Source organism: Prorops nasuta, unplaced genomic scaffold (genome assembly GCF_024137725.1).
Source record: "Prorops nasuta isolate Cenicafe-Biocafe unplaced genomic scaffold, Cenicafe_Pnas_1.2 PNAS00020, whole genome shotgun sequence".
Classification (NCBI taxonomy): domain Eukaryota; kingdom Metazoa; phylum Arthropoda; class Insecta; order Hymenoptera; family Bethylidae; genus Prorops; species Prorops nasuta.
The window spans coordinates 1474856-1493875 of NW_027116817.1; the positions used below are offsets into that span (position 1 = coordinate 1474856).

General features: G+C 29.2%; 1 protein-coding gene and 1 pseudogene across 2 annotated transcripts in view; one reads left to right on the forward strand and one right to left on the reverse strand.

Moving 5' to 3' along the window:
• Positions 1–19020, forward strand: part of Chd64 (calponin 3) — a 115479-nt gene that overhangs the window by 32540 nt on the left and 63919 nt on the right. For both annotated transcript variants that reach the window (XM_066739265.1, XM_066739266.1), the window contains one exon: positions 15727–15863. In XM_066739265.1, the coding sequence (XP_066595362.1) occupies positions 15727–15863 (137 nt within the window). The remainder of the gene's footprint in view (positions 1–15726; positions 15864–19020) is intronic.
• Positions 4047–4731, reverse strand: LOC136780838 (uncharacterized; annotated as a pseudogene).

A 19020-nucleotide genomic window follows, 5' to 3' on the forward strand; every position in this document is an offset into this window, starting at 1 on the left:
CGGTAATTTTTACTCGAAAATTCTTTCCGTGTACTATCGCCGAACTTTATGTTTCATATACTCCATTTATGCTAACTACATTATCTGCCTAGTGCCTAGTTCCAATGAGAGAATGTGGGTAGCCGTACAATCACGGCGCTCATTGGTCTGAACATAGCTGTTTTTCGGGACAAAATCCTTTTGGGTCATAATCCCCTTGTGTCAAAATCCACTTGGGTAAAAATCTCTTTGTGTCATAAACTATAGTACCGCACTCGGATAAACTTTATTATTAGTTCTTTCAGCAAAGGTTGATATTACGATTTTTAAATTTTTGTATCTGATAATGTATTCGCGCTCTCACTAGGTGGCATTTCGATCGTTTTTTGTCGATGCTTAACTAGCGTATATATCTACATATATTTTTTTTCTGTATGTGTGGGTGGTTAACATAATTTTGAAAAATAATTTACACCTTTTTCTACTTCTGTGTGAATCTTCGATCAATATAACTCAACGATATAATGCAGATAATATACTGAAAACTTCCAACAAAAACAAAATTGTAGATGACATTTTTAGAAATAAAATATTAAAAAACTACGCAATGAAATCTACAAATATATTAGAATAAAATAACATTCGAAAAGAACGTCAGCTCCTGAATCACGTATTAATATCAATAAAAAAAATTAGAAACTAAACAAGAAGTATACCCTCTAACTTAACCCATTTCGGCCGAAAACGTCACTCTTGGTACACTAGTCTTTCAGAACTTAAAACTGACGTTATAGGTGTTGGAAAAAATGGAGGGATACATGATTTAAAAGCTTGAAATCTGCCTTTTCCAATGGTAAAATTGAAATTGCTATAAAATATTGCTAATTAAGAGAAATCGTCGTTTAAACAAAACAAATATGATTTTTCCTATATTTCTTTTTAAATCAAGTTTTTAAAGAATTTTCCTTCAGCAATAGTCGGGGAGAAATAGTATTTGAATTTCCACTTCGTGCCATGGAGAATTTTATTTTTTTTTATGTATAGTTTCGAACGTCCTTAAAGAGCTCCAAAAGTCTCTAATACGAAGGAGGTCGGGAAAATTTTTATTATTTCAAAAAAATGTTGAAAAATGCGTTTCTTTCTGGTTTAATCTTAATTAACTCACTTATTATCAATCGTATCAAAAAATGTGTCAAATAAAACTTGTTCGTAATTAAATTTTCAATAAGATAGGTGGGGTTATAAATATCAATTTGTTTTGTTTATTTGTAACATCTATAATGAAGTACAGGAAGTGGAGAAAAGTTTAAGTAGTGAAAAACCATATAACAAATGCTTGATTTCTCTACTAAAAGTTCACTAGAAGGTGTCTTTTAGTTAGTAGAATTTTCTATAAAAGCCATTTTTGGATATCTAAAAATGGCGGCCTATTGCAAAATTATTTATGTCAAAAATTTAAGTAGCTGCAAATTTTTTCCTGGATGTCATAAATTAATGAAACCAACTGCAAAAAATTGGTACTAACATTATTAACAATTGTTATAAAGAGCATATTTTTCATTAATAACCAAAGCAGTTTTTAATTGAAAAAACCCGTTGCTATCGTCCGTATTTCAGCAACTATTGGATTTTAACAATTGCTATAAAATGCATTGTAATGTTTATAAAAAACCATGAATTTAAAAAAAATCATGGCGATTGGAGCAGTAGAAGCTGAGATCATCAAGTTTTACTTCATGATGCACTACGTCGAAAGTATTTGACCTTTCGACCTGAAATTTGGCACAATAGTAGTGCACATATCACCCTATAACCTAAATTTTTTCTGAATCTTTCGTTCAATTTTTCTTGTTTCCAACGGAGAAGAATCTGTTAGAAATTACGCGCTCGGTGGTAGCGATCTCCACGCTACGTGGCTCGGTGGTAGGTGTAGCGCCTGAAAAGTGGAGAGAGGCGCGCTGGAGATATTAAACAACTTAATTGAAAAATTTATTTCTACATAACCAAAGGTCGTAGACGGATGATTATTTTTTAATTGTATATCATTTTTTCCGTACTTTCCAGCAATATTTATAAAAATTTTATAAGAGTACGGCAAGTGTCAGAAAACTGTGCTTTTTAACTTATTTGTAATTTTCCAGGATTTCGAAATAAAGTACAGAAATGTTTCTAAATTGCATAGTTAAATATACATATGTATATTTAACTATGTAATTTAAAAACATTTCTGTACTTTATTTCGAAATCCTGGAAAATTACAAATAAGTTAAAAAGCACAGTTTTCTGACACTTGCCGTACTCTTATAAAATTTTTATAAATATTGCTGGAAAGTACGGAAAAAATGATATACAATTAAAAAATAATCATCCGTCTACGACCTTTGGTTATGTAGAAATAAATTTTTCAATTAAGTTGTTTAATATCTCCAGCGCGCCTCTCTCCACTGTTCAGGTGCTACCCCCACCACCGCGCCACGTAGCGAGGAGATCGCTACCACCGAGCGCGTAATTTCTAACAGATTCTTCTTCGTTGCAAACAAGAAAAATTAAACGAAAGATTCAGAAAAAAATTTAGGTGATAGGGTGATATGTGCACTACTACTGTGCCAAATTTCAGGTCGAAAAGTTGGTAGGGGGTCAAGTATCAGAAAAAATATAGTGACAAAATGGCGACTGTGGCCACTAATTTCTCTATTGTTTATACCGATCTATGAATGTCACATAAATATGGACGTTTTCTGTCCGAAAGATTTATGACGTTACATGCATTTCCGGTGAGTATAGTGCGGAAGAAAAATTATAAATTTACGAATAGATATACTAATGATTAAGTATATTGTTTGCGTTTATACATAATAGGATACGAGAGATATTTTATGGTATGATTCATCGAACATAATAAACTGTTCTATTGGTTAAGTAAACCCTTTTTAAAATATTAATTCAAATTATAGTTTCTGAATAAAACTTTTTATGAACAGTTAAATAAAAGCTAATGTTATTTTTATAATATGAAAGAAAAATATTAAACTTTGCATATTATTTACCTCCAATTCTATCTTCCAGTAAATATAGATATAAGTTAAATACAATTATTTGTTTTTAATAAAGAATCTCACGAATTATAAAACTTCTAATTATATATTCTTTATTAATAAAACAAACATTGAAATTAATATGAAATTGAAAGTGATTATCTTCTGAAATACTACTGCCATTGAGTTATTGAATTGAATGACAAATTTTTATTATTAAAAGGAATATATTACAGTCTTGATTCGTTTTAAACTATAAAATTTCAGTGTTAATTAATTATGAAGCCTGTAAGTAAATTTGGAAAGTTGTTTATTTGAAAAGGTGATAAGTTATAAAAATTAGAGTTAAACCAGTTGCTGCGTCCAAATTACCTTTTGTTTTCTTATGAAACCATAAAGATTTAACTTATGGTTAAGGGGGTATCCTGCTTTGGAAGGCCTAAAAAACCGTTTTTTAAGGAATTTTTTTAAGATAGAAAAAAATAACCAACTCCAGCGAACTTTCAGGAATATTTTAGTATATAATTGAACATTATAAAAAAAATTTTTTAAAGAAAAATATCAAAATGCAGTTGATTATTAGACACATTTGTTGGGCAATCCGTAATCCGAGTCTTCTATTGGCGGGAGTGATAGAGCTCTTAATTTTGATCTGAAACAGAAACCCAAAAAAATATTTCATTTTCATACATGTATTTTCTATTTGAACCAAGAAAAATCCGAAGAAATTGTGAAATTTGAAATTTTTTCCAAATTTGAAGCAAAAAGTACTTTTTACGAGAAAAAAAAATCTCTTCAATGTGCTGAAAAAGTCTTTTAGAAATTTAGTTCCAAAAACCTTTTCGGTTCATATAGAAGAGTAGATAAAACTGAAGCTAAAAAACTTCGGATCGTTACGATAGCTTATTTATTTTTTTTGCAAACACGCCCGCCAGTTTAGAAAAAGTGGAGAAACGAAAACTCGAGAAAAAGCGCTTTGAAGTTTATGAACTGGAAAAATGTTCATTTTCGACTACTTACGGCAATAATTTGCTAATCAGCTATTCCTGCGCCATGCAATAGATCTTCAGCTTCCTCATGGAACTCATTTTGTTGAAGTTGTTCAAGTCTACGGGCCGTATACGAGCTTCCTTACTGGAAAGAGACGAACGTCGTCTTTCTCGTTCAATCCGTTGTATGTCGACATTATCCGCAAACATTTTACATTGCTGGCCAATTTTCAAATTGAGTAATTGCATGGTATGCAGAACTGCTGAATATCCTTCATTGAACATTCCTGCAGCTATATACGCAGCAATTTCTACGATTTTTTGACCAGAATTGAAATGTTTCGGAGTTATGCGCCAGACAGTGAAGTTGAACGATTCGTTCGAATTTTTCGTGTGTCCACCTAAGCATCGCGTCATGAGATCGTCATTCGAAAGTTCTTCGTAGATTGGACGAATATGTCCCTCCACTTTTTCGTCAATCAATCGAGCAGAATGTTTGAAGGATGCAAGACGATGACGAGGGGAGGAGCGCGCGCGTTTCAGTCTAACCGAGCACTGGCACTTGCTCGATGCCCCGCTGCGTTTAGTGCTGTATCTTCGGAAATACTGCGAATCCGACTCTATAACTTCGGATATATGTTCTTATACATATAAGGAATAGATTTAAGCAATAAAAAAAATCGATTTTTTGAACGTTCTAAAGCAGGATACCCCCTTAAAGGAATCATAGAAATGGCAAAGAAATAAATTTATTTTAATGAACAAATTTTGGTTGATATTTCATTGAACTATAAAATGAATAAACTTCTTATTAAACATGTAACATAGATATTTATATAACAATTTGCATTACATATGATAAAAGCAATATAAATGAAAGTTTTTAATTTGCTACAATCTTAAATAGTAAAGTGGCATTTAAAGAAAAAACAAACACTGAAAAGAATACAATAGTGTATTATAATTATACTCATAGTTAATTTGTATATTTTGTAGTAGTTTTAATTTATGAAATAGATACTTGGATAACAGGACTTACACTATTCGGGTTAATTGAAGAAATTTTTTTCTCATGTAATTTGCTTAGATTGTGTAGCCTCACTTAAATTATTATAGACCAAGATTTGCAGGACTTACAAGTATTAATGTCTTCACATCTGTAATATGTAAAATAAAATTTTAATATTCATACAAAATTAATGGCTATATATTAAAAGCAACCTAGAATTTTTTTAACCATCATGAAATTAATTCACATGTATTTTACAAAACAAAGAAATAGTATTTACCTATTTTTTGCACGACTCTTCTAACTTTATTCATTAAATCACAGTTTTGGTATACTGAAAACGACAGGAATTTTTGTATTAAACTCTTTCTACTTTCAAAGTCAATATTTTCAATTTCATTCAATATTTCCTAAGCATTCATAAGCCATGAATCATATTCAATGTTACTCCTTCTTCTATTGCACTGGGAGACTTTTAAATTATTCCTCGCTTGCTTAAGTTCTGTAATAACTACTTTAATCAAGTCTTTTAATTTCACTGCGGACAAAAATATCTTATTATAATTGTTAAGATATAAAAGTTATATATTAGTACAATTGAAAATAATACGAAAGAGAAGAGAAAGATACAATGAAATTCTCACTTATAAATATATAGAAATTAGGTCTGTTGTTCATAAGTTCATTTAAGCCTTTGTGGTATCTCTCTTGACCATTATTTGTTTTGTATTTTTCCATATAAACAGTTAAGATTTCAGAGCTGATCTTGTTAAGCCAAAAATTCTGTATGTATTTGCAGAGCTTCTTAAATTGCAAATTATCTTCGAAATTATTTTTCTTTAATTCTTCCTTTATTATAGAGAAGGCCATTGGAATAGCCGATGAAGGCAACAAAGGTAAATTATAAATTTTTCGTAATATAATCATTAGGAGTTTGTGTGTGTTTTCATAAATTTAAAAATTCTTAATTTTAGTGCATATTGCCTTACCCCCTGAAAAAGATTATTTGTAGTATATGTATACTTGAATCATTGAATGTAAATAATTATACATACGTATACATAATGGAAGTAGCATCCCTTTAATTTACATTCGGGATACACTGCTTTAATTGCATTGTGTAACCCTATCTCGAAGTCGCACATTGTGCTTTTCATATTTAAATTAGTTAATATTAGGTTTTTAATAAACATTAATGCTTCTACATACATAATTTCAGTTTTTCCAGGCATTAATACCCACAAAAGAGGATAAAACTGTAATGTAAAGTAAATGAAAGTTATTAAATGATAATTGTAGAAATAATGTAATGAATATTAAAAATAGAAAACCTTATCTTTAACTCTACCCATTAATGTCAATAATTGATAAGCATCATTTATCTTTGGTTTTGAGTAATATGTGGCATCTATGCTATATTCTTGGACACCCAAATTTTGAAAATCAATTAATAATTGCTCCTGAAATAATAGCACTTGCGTAGATGTGCCAACATTTATTTCCTTTATAGATATTTTGGGAATATAATTTTTTATTGAAAATTTTAACGCTTCTTTCCACACATTTTGTTTGCAAATGGAAATAATTTCTTTCAACGTATGAGGCCTATGTACATTTGATTTATTTTTTTCTCTTCATTGTGCTTTTTATGTTTTGAAAGGTAAGCTGTTCTGCTGCTTCCTCGTGTCTGTGATAAGACGAAGAAACAAAAATTATTTGGCCTAGTGAAAAACGTATAAATGATTAGGTTTACTTGTTTACTACATAATCGTAACAGTTTTTTAGAGTCAATGGAATATTCTTGACTGTATTAAACAGCTTCTTTCTAAACTCAGCTTCTTTAATATATTTATTATCTTTTACATGGTTATGCAATTTAACATTCAAAAATTTGTTATTTAATACTTTTGCCGTCCCACTACACTGCTTTATTTTACATTTAAGATATCTATACCAAATTCATGATATTATTCATATAATATTGAAAAATTTAATCATTACTTATACGTTCATCATTCATACATTACTTCAATTCCTAATTTATTCCTTGTTTTGGAACTTCTATAATAGCAGAATCTATCTTCATAAACGGTTCTAGAACTTTTTAAAAAATCCATAAATTTTTTATTGTACAAATATGTTTTAACAAATTAATCTTTATCTAATTTGCCAGAGAGACATGAAAGGTTTAATAACAAAAAACTGTCGTACAATTAGAGTCTTCTTTTGAATTACTTACCGTCAAATGTTGCTAGTTTCATTATAAATCTTTGAAATTTCAATAAATTTGTAATCTTTTTGAATATCTCACTTTATTTATTTGGTAAAACTCAGGAACTTCTTCAAATTCATGAATACTATATTTATAATGGTTTTAGTAATACAACAATTCTACGAAAAGAAATATATATGGGCTTGAAGAAACTATATGCTAAAAGAATGAAACACGGAACTATATAATGAATATACTTCTTCAAATTTTCTAAAAACTATTTCATTAAATTAATGCATGTATCTTAAATGTAAAAAGAAATCATATGACAGCATAATTGAATTTAAATAAGACAAGTTTGTAAATAATATATAAATACATTAAATTTGTAACAATAAGAAAAAGAACATTTTAAAATGGAAAAATAATACACTGTCTTATATCGCAACAAATAATCAATAGCTCTTGAAAACTAGATTTTCAACCATATATTAAACATTAAGAAACAGTATTTGTATATTTTTGTTGTCCATACAATTAACTCTAATTAGTAAGCAACTATAATAATAATTTACCACATGACCTTTCTAAGTATCATCTGAAATTTATAACGTCCATTGGATCCTCCTCATAAATTTGAAAATAAGCAAATGCTAAACCTATGACTAGTCTATTTGAAAATTTCATTATTGAATTTTTAAACATCATGTTACTCTCAATGAGGAAGTGAAACTTTCTATCATACTTAAAGATCTTGGAATCCTTTTATCACCTCAGTCTAAATATTCGAACGTCGAGTTTATAACTTTTCCATGTCAACTCTTGGACTTGCAGCCAAAACCTTTTTATTCTTATAAATATTGTATATTCTATTTTCTGATTCTGAGCTGAAATAATCTTGTAGTAATCAGCTACTACTGTTGTTACTGCATAACGGGTTAATTTAGAGAGTAATGGCGTATTTTCTTTCTCTAAATCTTCAAAATGAGGCCTAATATCTTCTAGTCGCAGCCATAAACATATCTGTAATATTATAATAATTATTAGAAACTTCATTATGATGTAATTGTTAACATAATATGCTTCATTTTATTCTAATTCAGGGTTCAAGCATTGTATAACTTTATTCACTGATGTATACACTGATTGCGTTTCAAATTTTAAGCGCTAAGGTAGCGCTATATCATGATTGCTCAGTTGAATTATTTTGACCAATCATGATACGTATTTTACCTAGCGCTATACCATAGCGCTAAAGCTTTGAAACGCAGTCTGTGTCCTTGCTGCATGTGCATTGAGTAGCTATTTTACCATATAGAGATAATCTTGCTGAAGCAAAATTAAATCCATATTGAACACCTGTATCATACACATGTATGGAAACTTTATCATTATATTTCGCTGATTCCTTGTAAATTTTAAGTAAATAAAACAGTCGATTTTAATGATGTTCTATGCAGTTCAAAAATTCACTGTCGCATGCAAAAGTCAGACCCAGCCAATGGCATAAATAGGAAAACATTTAATAAATATGAGATAAAAACTATTGCTTAATGTTCTTAACAAATGGCAATAAAAAAATATGTTATTTGTAATAAATTTATAGTGTAAAATCTATTTCTACTGTATTTAAACTAATTTTCTTCATGAAATGTGTACAGTCATCCTAAATTTTAGCTGAATGAACTATTATTTGTTACTGCTTGTTGCTCTTAAATGATACAATGAAAGCTAATGACAGCAGACATTTAATACAAAATATTCAAGAGTAATCATTACATAAAAAATTAAATATAGCAATAAGATCAATTAGAGAATAAATATAGTTTCAGTTGGACTAGTCAGAATAGTAGTCTTCTTATTATGAAATTAAATGTGTTGGTGATATATCATAGTCTCAGGATTTTTAAATCATAAGATTCAAAGATTAAAGAAATAATTTCTATACATAGTGTTAAATGTGCTGTCACCTAATTTTCCACTTATCCAAATTTGACTTTAATAATATAACAATTAGATATTTACTTTTTTGCACTGCGTATGTTTCTGGTGTAGTCAGTACATTGAAATTAATGACATTTTCTATCTTATAAAAGTTTGAAAAATTTGACAGCTTCAATCAAGCAGCTGGATAAGTCAGGATACCATATGTCCCATCTATGATTCCAATAATTTCTTTTAAGTTCTACAAAATAAAAACAATATTTTCATAATATCAAAAGAGATATAAAAATGTGCCAAGAATTCTCAAAGAAATTAATCGATATGCTAATATAACTCTCTATTACCTGTACTTGACAGACAGAAACTGATATTGTTATATTTACCACCTGGAAGTTATACTCTTTCTTCCTGATATTCATTCTGATTGTCATGGAATTACATTAACTAAATTAGACTTTTTAGCTTTCGTTACTTTTCATACACTCCATACATTGCCTAAAATTTATAATAAAAATGAATAATTAAATCTCTCAGAATTGAATTTACCTGTTTTAATGAGCTCTAGATAACCCCTTTCTCCATTTCAGCTTTTTAACTTCAAGCCAGTATTACACACAATTATTTACAACACTCCTAGGGTCAGTTTTTCCACTTATTGATAAACTTATTGGTGAATTAGTCAGTTTGGTAAAGTTTTAAAATGAGAAGAGTATTCACCACAATTACCTACTTTTCTGATAACAATAAATATTAACGATATAAAAGTGCAAGATATAACATGGCCCTTTAAACACATTTTTGGCGCGAAATATATCTGTCAAATAAATTTATATTTTTCTTCCGCACTATACTCATCGGAAATGCATGTAACGTCATAAATCTTTCCGACAGAAAACGTCCATATTTATGTGACAATCATAGATCGGTATAAACCATAGAGAAATTAGATGCCACAGTCGCCATTTTGTCACTATATTTTTTCTGATACTTGACCCCCTACCCGAAAAGTCAAATACTTTCGACGTAGTGCACCATGAAGTACAACTTGATGATCTCAGCTTCTACTGCTCCAAAAGCCATGATTCTTTTTTTTCGTTCATGGTTTTTTATAAATATTACAATGGATTTTATTGCAATTGTTAAAATGCAATAGTTGCTGAAATACGGACGATAGCAACGGGGTTTTCAATTAAAAAATGCTTCGTTTATTAATAAAAAATATGCTCTTTATACCAATTGTTAATAATGTTAACACATTGCGATCGGGAAACGAGATTTCTCGTTTTTAAAAAAATTACGATGTCATCGAGAAACGAGATATCTCGCTTTTAAAAAAATTACGTACGTCGTTTGTGCACTTTGCTGGTAATTTTTAAACATTTATTTTAGTTATATTTTTTACCATAATGGATAAGTTTGACCAAAAATCGCCCGATGGCAATGTGTTAATACCAATTTTTTGCAATTGGTTTCATTTATTTATGATCGCTAGGAAAAAATTGTCAGCTACTTAAAGTTTTGACATAAATAATTTTGCAATAGGCCGCCATTTTTAGATATCAAAAAATGGCTTTTATAGCAAATTCTACTAATTAAAAGACACCTTCTAGTGAACTTTTAGTAGAGCAATCAAGCATTTGTTATATGGTTTTTCACTACTTAAACTTTTCTCCACTTCCCGTACTTCATTAATGATTTTACAAATAAACAAAACAAATTGATTTTTTATACCCCACCTACCTTATTGAAAATTTAATTACGAACAAGTTTTATTTGACACACTTTTTGATACGATTAATAATAAGCGAGATATTTAAGTTAAACCAGAAAGAAACTCATTTTTCACAATTTTTTTGAAATAATAATAACTTTCCCGACCTTCTTCGTATTAGAGACTTTAGAAGCTCTTTAAGGACGCTCTAAACTATACATAAAAAAAATAAAATTCTCTATGGCATGAAGTGGAGAAAGTGCTATATTTTTGTGCCCTGACACCTCGACTACAATTGATTTGGAACATTTTCAACCGGTAGAACAAATGTTTGAACTAATAAAATACATACTTTAAAAATTGATTTTAAGCTTTAGTGTTTTAAAAATGGCGTTCAAATCGCAAAATTTTGGCCAATACATTCATGAAATTTTTACTCGAATACTATGAACTTATCAGTAAAATAGCGAGAGAGGAAAAGTTCTTCAAATCTTGCAAAAAATATACCAGATTTTTTTCAAGGTTGTTAACATAATTTTTTTTCTGCTATTAGCAAAATTTTTGTAAAATCTAAAAATTGCTCAATATGATTCCAAAAAATTCTAATCAGTACTTTAGCTAATTCAGAACATATTTTATTCTTGTCAATTTTTCTTTAAGATGAAATATATCTATCATCTGTTTGCCGTTAAGAAAGTTCACATTGCCCAATTATCACCATCGTGGAGGTCGACGAATGTAGATAGTTCCCTTAGTTTTTTTTTTAGATTTTAATTCTTTTATTCTTTTACATTTATTTGCATTTTTTATCATTTTTTGCATGAAGAAAAGACTTTTCGTATTCTTCTACCTTTTCTATTTTCGAGTATAAGATCATTTAGTTTTTGCTACTTCGTAATGTAACTTTGAAAAACAGTGTAAGCAATAGTATTTGTCTCAATTGATGCAAAATCTGTTAGTCCTTTGACGACATTCCTCATGGATACATAATGATCTTGATCTTGATTCGTGCTTACGAGATTTCACGTCATCCAACTTTGAATTGGATAAATACTTTCTACTCACTTCCTTACAAAGATGTTTTGTTTTCATGTGAGTACTTTGATTTTTCTTGCAAATATTCCAAATTCTTATAGCTTTTGTGACTGATGCTTCAATAATTCGTACAAAAATTTTGAATTGCCATTTTTTTGAACTTATACTTGGTGTAGCCATGTTACATCCAAAATCATGTAACTCAACCCCTCCCTTGTATTTATTGTATAACGTGAAAACAAAAGGAAATCCTATTTCTGTTTTATCGCAAGCATTTTTTGAATATCTTTTCATTGGCTTCATAGGAGTAATACCAGCAGCTGTAGATAAAACAGAAACATCTTTTGAGTCAATTACATCGATAAAATTTATGTAACTATTCTTGTCATGGCTTACTTTGAACGATCCTCGCAGAGCTTTCCTTTCAAATATATGCTTTCCTTTTATTCTGTCTTTACGAACAGTTCCCATCGATCGTAAACCACATTTGTTCAAGTAAACCACTAAATCTGGACTGGTAAAATAATTATCAAAATAAAGATGATAGTTAGATAATTTTCTTTTTGAAAAGCCAAATAAAAGTGGATTGATCATTTCTAAGACTACTCTGGAGCCAAATGGATGCGAGAATATATTTTTTCCAATACTCTGATCGTTTTTACCACAACAAAATAAATAAATTGAAAATATATTCATTCGGTCCACACAAACCCCAGACCTTTATGCCATATCTGTCAATTTTACAGAGCAAATATCCTTTTAGACATTTGCGCCCGAAAAATCTAACCATCATTTCGTCCATAGAAAGACCGATAGAGAAAAAAAACAAATTTTTAAATATTTTTTTTCAATTCAAAAATGTTGCGAAGTTTCCAAACTTTGTAATCATTATTTTTATCGTGAGATTTTGAATATTTTATTTTAGAGTTTATTTCAATAAACCTATCGCGACTCATCGCTGAAGAAACAGCACAGTACATGACGAGAGAGTACTTTTCCCAATACTCTCTTTGATTATTTCGTATGTTGTATGACGATAGCAACAATATCCCTACAAAAGTTTTCGATTCTTAGATAGATGAATCGAATCCGTTTTTATTCACAAACTTTAATGGTATAACTTTTTATTTCTAAAGACGAAGAAAGCTCAAATAATTCTGCAGGTGACATTAACCCATTAACGTCCAAAATGTCAAAATTTCTTGCACGTTTTCAAGTGATTTTTTCCTATGTAATTGGCGTTGAAAAACTTCTTGAACCACATATTCTGATGTAAAATTGCATGCTCTTTCAGAATCCGTTGCCAGAATCATGATAAAACTCACAGGAAAAGAGATATGCTCGATTGAAACATAAAAAACACCTAAATTTTCGAAAAAAAAAATTTTTAGGATTTTTTTTCGAAGTGTTACGGTGAAGATATCACCTTGCGACCGTGATCAAAGGTGATCATGGGAGTTGAAGTTTAACAGGGAAATTGTTTTGTTGACCTTGAACCATCGCTTCTTTACAAAATGGCGGAAAAAACGAATTTTTTTTTTCAATCTTCATCAACTTTTTTCTCGAAATCTATGGTCTTTAGAAAAAAATTCATAAAAACAAAAATGCCTTAGAATCGCTCGAGGAACATTCTCAAATTTTTTCAGAATTTTTTGAGACAATTTTTGATTTTCCGGGAAACTTGTGAAATGGAATTTTCAAAAATTGTCTCAAAAAATTCTGAAAAAATTTGAGAATGTTCCTCGAGCGATTCTAAGGCATTTTTGTTTTTATGAATTTTTTTCTAAAGACCACAGATTTTGAGAAAAAAGTTGATGAAGATTGAAAAAAAAATTCGTTTTTTCCGCCATTTTGTAAAGAAGCGATGGTTCAAGGTCAACAAAAAAATTCCCTGTTAAACTTCAACTCCCATGATCACCTTTGATCACGGTCGCAAGGTGATATCTTCACCGTAACACTTCGAAAAAAAATCCTAAACATTTTTTTTTTCGAAAATTTAGGTGTTTTTTATGTTTCAATCGAGCATATCTCTTTTCCTGTGAGTTTTATCATGATTCTGGCAACGGATTCTGAAAGAGCATGCAATTTTACATCAGAATATGCGGTTCAAGAATTTTTTCAACGCCAATTACATAGGAAAAAATCACTTTGAAAACGTGCAAGAAATTTTGACATTTTGGACGTTAATGGGTTAAGGATAATTACCTTTGTATCTCATTACTCAAAAGTAATTGCTCATCTAGATTCCCTAAGTAAACCCTTTCTCCATTACTCCATGAAAAATCATGATTTGGTTCTAACTTTTTCTAATCTCCTATATAATTAAGAAAACTAGATTTGTATGATACATTAGGAAATGAAATGTCAGATTCAGAATTTTAATCATCTCAATCAGAATTTCCATCAGAACCTGAGTTGTCTGCATTAGCTATGTATTATTACATACTCATCATCCTTATCTTAATCCTCATCTTGAGTTGATTCAGATTCGTCTTTTTTTTAGATGTTTTTACTGATTTCTTTTTGTGGGGGCATTTTTCCATTGTTTAAGAAATCAGATTTTCAGTAAATAATTTGTAACAATATCCGTAGACAATAATGAATAAAAGTAATGATATATTTTAATAGATCGTTGACTTTGAGTGTCTACTATCGAAAACAATTCCGTGCCATCGGGCCAAATTCAAATCTAAAAAATGGAAATTTCTGTGTAGCAAATACAGGTAGAAACTGAGATAAAATGAACTCTCTAATATCAAATATGCAAAAAATTTGAAATTTTGATGAATGTATAAATAAGTATAAAATTAAGAATGGTTCCGTAGAGAGTCCCACTGCAGGCACTGCAGAAAAGAATTATTAGGTAGAAAAAATTGTTCCATTGCAGATGAAAAATAATCTGGGGCTTAATTTCTAGCACTTCTAAAGTGCAAAAATAGAAAATCAAACAGTATACATTGATAATGAATGAAGCGAGAAAACGTTCAAGGTTAAATTACTTTCAAAATTAATTAAAGTATAAATAAAAATTTTTTAAAATCATTTTGAGCAATTTTTCGATTTTACAAAAATTTTGCTATTAGACGAAAAAAAAGTTTAAAAAAAATCTGGTGCATTTTTTGCAAGATTTTAAGAACTTTTTCTCTCTTGGTAATATGTTGATAAGTTCATAGTTGTTGAGTAAGAAATTCATGAATGTATTGGCAACAATTTTGCGGTTTGAACACCATTTTTAAAATACTAAAGCTTAAAATCAATTTTTGAAATGTGTATTCATTAACTTCAAACATTTGTTCTACCGGTTGAAAATGTTCCAAATCAATTGCTGAAGGAAAATTCTTTAAAAACTCGATTTAAGAAAAAAGAAAAAAAATCATACTTGTTTTATGTTTAAACGACGTTTTCTCTTAATTAGCAATATTTTATAACAATTTCAATTTTACCATCGGAAAGGGCAGGTTTCAAGCTTTTAAATTATGTATCTGTCAAATTTTTCTAAATCCTATAACATTAGTTTTAAGATTTGCAAGACCAGTATTCCGAGAGTAGCATTTTCGGCTGAAACGGGTTACAGTCGTTTTATTTGACCGGAAGAATGGAAATGTATTTAAGGTATGACTGCAATTAATTATTTGCCTTTGTATTACATAAACGGATAATTGATGTTGAATAAAAATGGCTATCACAAAGAATTATAAATAAATTTCAAATTATGCACGTGTTTCTGACAATTTTTACAACTTGATCCACGCTTCTCTAGTATATGTATTACTTACAATATTATTAGTAATAGTATACTTTTCTTATTACAGATAAACAGTAAATATAGTGAAGAATTGGCACAAGAAAGTTTGGAATGGATCAAAACAATTACTGACAAAAATATAAACACAAGTGGCAACATGGATAATTTTTATGAAACATTAAAGGATGGTACTCTACTTTGCACGTATGTATATCACAGTACATTAAAATATATTAAATATTTTATATAATTCCAACCACTCCCCTACCATAACCCTAAATGTGTGTGTAACTTTACCTAGCACGGATCTGAGTATGCCTATATTTTGGTGTAATTATGGTTGTGCATTTTAGTGTATCCACTATCAAGAGACACGGTAGTGTTTCGACGGCTAGTACATATAAAAGTGGATAAAGACATGTATTTACCGCCGTCGAGGCACTACTTCTCTTATACATCTAATTTGGCCGTCCCAATTTTCAAAGCGATTTATCTCCGTGAATAATCCGTTGTTATGATTTGAGTAAAGTTTTTCATAAAATGGTTTTGAACAAGCTTTCATTTTAGCTCACGAACATCAAAATCGGTTCATGGAATCCAGTAATTTAATTGTCTGTTAGATATATATATATATACAGGGTGTATCAGCAATAATGCTTTTAATTTTAACCACATATTCTTGAGACTAAACTAAGTCGAAAATTAATATACCATATGGTCCGGAAAAGCATCATTACTGAGATAAATCAATTTTAAACCCATAAATCAGGGCTTTAATTCAACGAAAAAATTACTTTACTTTCATTTTCGTTGACAATTCCCCTTCAAAAAACAAAAGAAGTTTATACTTCTCTGTCTATCCGTATTTTCGTACACGCATATAATACACACATGCACGCAACTACGCCGATTATTAATATTACCTCATAATGTTTTACGTTCCTGATCCTGGTGCTGATGAAATTCATTTTCTGCCTATTTTTAAAATAATCTTCGATAGCACCCATTTTGTTGAAAAGCCTGGAGAATAATACGTCGTTATTCGTAGATTAATTTTCAAGTCGTTTTATCTTTTCGGTGACGCTCCCATATAGCACAACTATATACATTAGATATATACATAGTTTATACATCTATGAATATTGAATATTTTATGTATATACTTAAATCTTTAATTTACATCCCATGGACATTCATTGAACTTGTTAAGGTGACACCAGTGGTGGCTCAAAATACGTACATATAATGTGAATGTGTATATGCAATGTATATTATATCCAACATACATAGTACTTGCATTTCATGTATGTATATGAATATACTGCATATAATATGGATATTCATATAAGATTTAAAAAATGTACATTGATTGCAACTATGCATATACACATGGACATGCAGATTGCGTACTTCTCATGTGTATTTGGACATATAATGTACATAGAATATATGCACATTGTTTCACATATGTATCTACTACGTACATTGAATAAACATACATGGGATATAAAATATGGTAAACTACGTGAAATACTGGGAAAGGGATTAAGATTGTAAGAACAAAATTGTTGAAAGCTATTATTTAAAAATTTCTAAAAATCGAAACGCTTTCGATTCAAGGTAAATTTTTACTCTTTACTACAGATTCTGTTAGTTTAAGCAAAAAGAATTTGTAGTGAAGAGCAAAAGCTTACCTGAAATCGAAAGCTTATCTATTTTTAGAAATTATTAAATAATAGTTTTCAATAATTCTGTTCTTACAAGCTAATCCCTTTCCATGTATTCTGTTGTCTACCTTTTCTACATATCCTATGCAGTTTATAATAACCTATCCTATTTATACAAATGTGGTAAATAAATTTATAAAATTATTAAACTGTAACGGATATATATTTTATTATAAAATTATAATTTATATAATTTTTAATTTTAATTTCACCAGAATATCAAGTTACAAGCAAGGTGCTTGCTAAGGGTACATTGAAAAAAGTTGTTCCATTTTACGTAATATATTTATCGAAAAAAGAAAAAAGTAATAGCGAAATTATAAAAAATAAAAATGTTGTTCTTAAAGACACAATTATTGCTATTTTAATTATGTTTAAATTTACTCTTACGCAGCATCACCGCCAGGGCTCTTATTAAAAAAAATTTTTAATCATTTTTTTACATTTCTCAATTTAAATTTAAAGAATTAACTAACTTCATTTGTTTTGTTTGCAAGTATAAGAAATAAAAATCGGAACCATTAGAAAACACTGCTTTGTGGAAACAATCCCAGATTAGTAAGCTCCGAGCAAGATGCTTTCTAGGGCACATTGAAAAAAGTGTTTAATACCACTCTTATGAGTTAAAAATGAAGCAAGCATTATATATCAAAAGTACATCGGCCCATAATATTAATGTGTTATTCAGAAGTATTTAAAGTAGCATACGAAATGAAATATCAACTAACTGACTAATCAACGGAAAATAAAGATTTGACATAATTACGCGTCGAACATTTGTTGATTAAAAATACATCACTTTATAAATCACTTGGTACGTTAACATCCTCATTTTCCTTTTCAACATTATTTCTATTCTTATAGCGATCTTTCGCACGTACTAGCCAAGCTTTAATTATCTCAATGGCCTCGAATTCTGTATTATTTTGAGTATTAACATTCTTCTTAAATGTTTCGGTAAAAAAGAATGTTATATTTTTAAATAAAAACTGATAATAATGTAAATTAATATGTTTAAGTTTTTATTTACCTAATATAACAGATGCAATTCTCAAATCTTTAAAAATTTTTTTGCCTTTTTTTCCTTCCCATGAATATTGCATTCCTAATTCATTTGTAAATATTGTGTACATAAGACGTTTTACAATGTCCTTATAGTGTTGGCCACCTAAACGCTTCAATTCTTCAATCTATAAAATATTGTTGCATTACAGAGTTTAATCATATAGTTTTCAATTTATACAATTTCAATCAATATAAAGTATTTACCAAAAGTTTTTTATTTTCACCAGTTTCTAACCACTCTTCTACTTTTACTAATTTATCGTCGTCTAATGGAAATAGATTCATAATCTCAGGCTTTTCTATAATATTTACTGTAGAAGCTGTACCCCTCTTCATATTTTCAAGAATTACATTAATTGTTTCATTCAATGTATCCATTTTAATGTGTACCAAATTAATTTCCTTTAATAACTGTTTCTGCAACACTTATTTAAAAGACATAAAAAGATGATTTTAATTTACTTTAATTTAAATAAAGGTATAATCTTATTTATTTACATATTACATGCTGCACTTGATCATTATTATCCGACGATTGCAATTTTCTATTTAACCTTCCTACCTCCTTT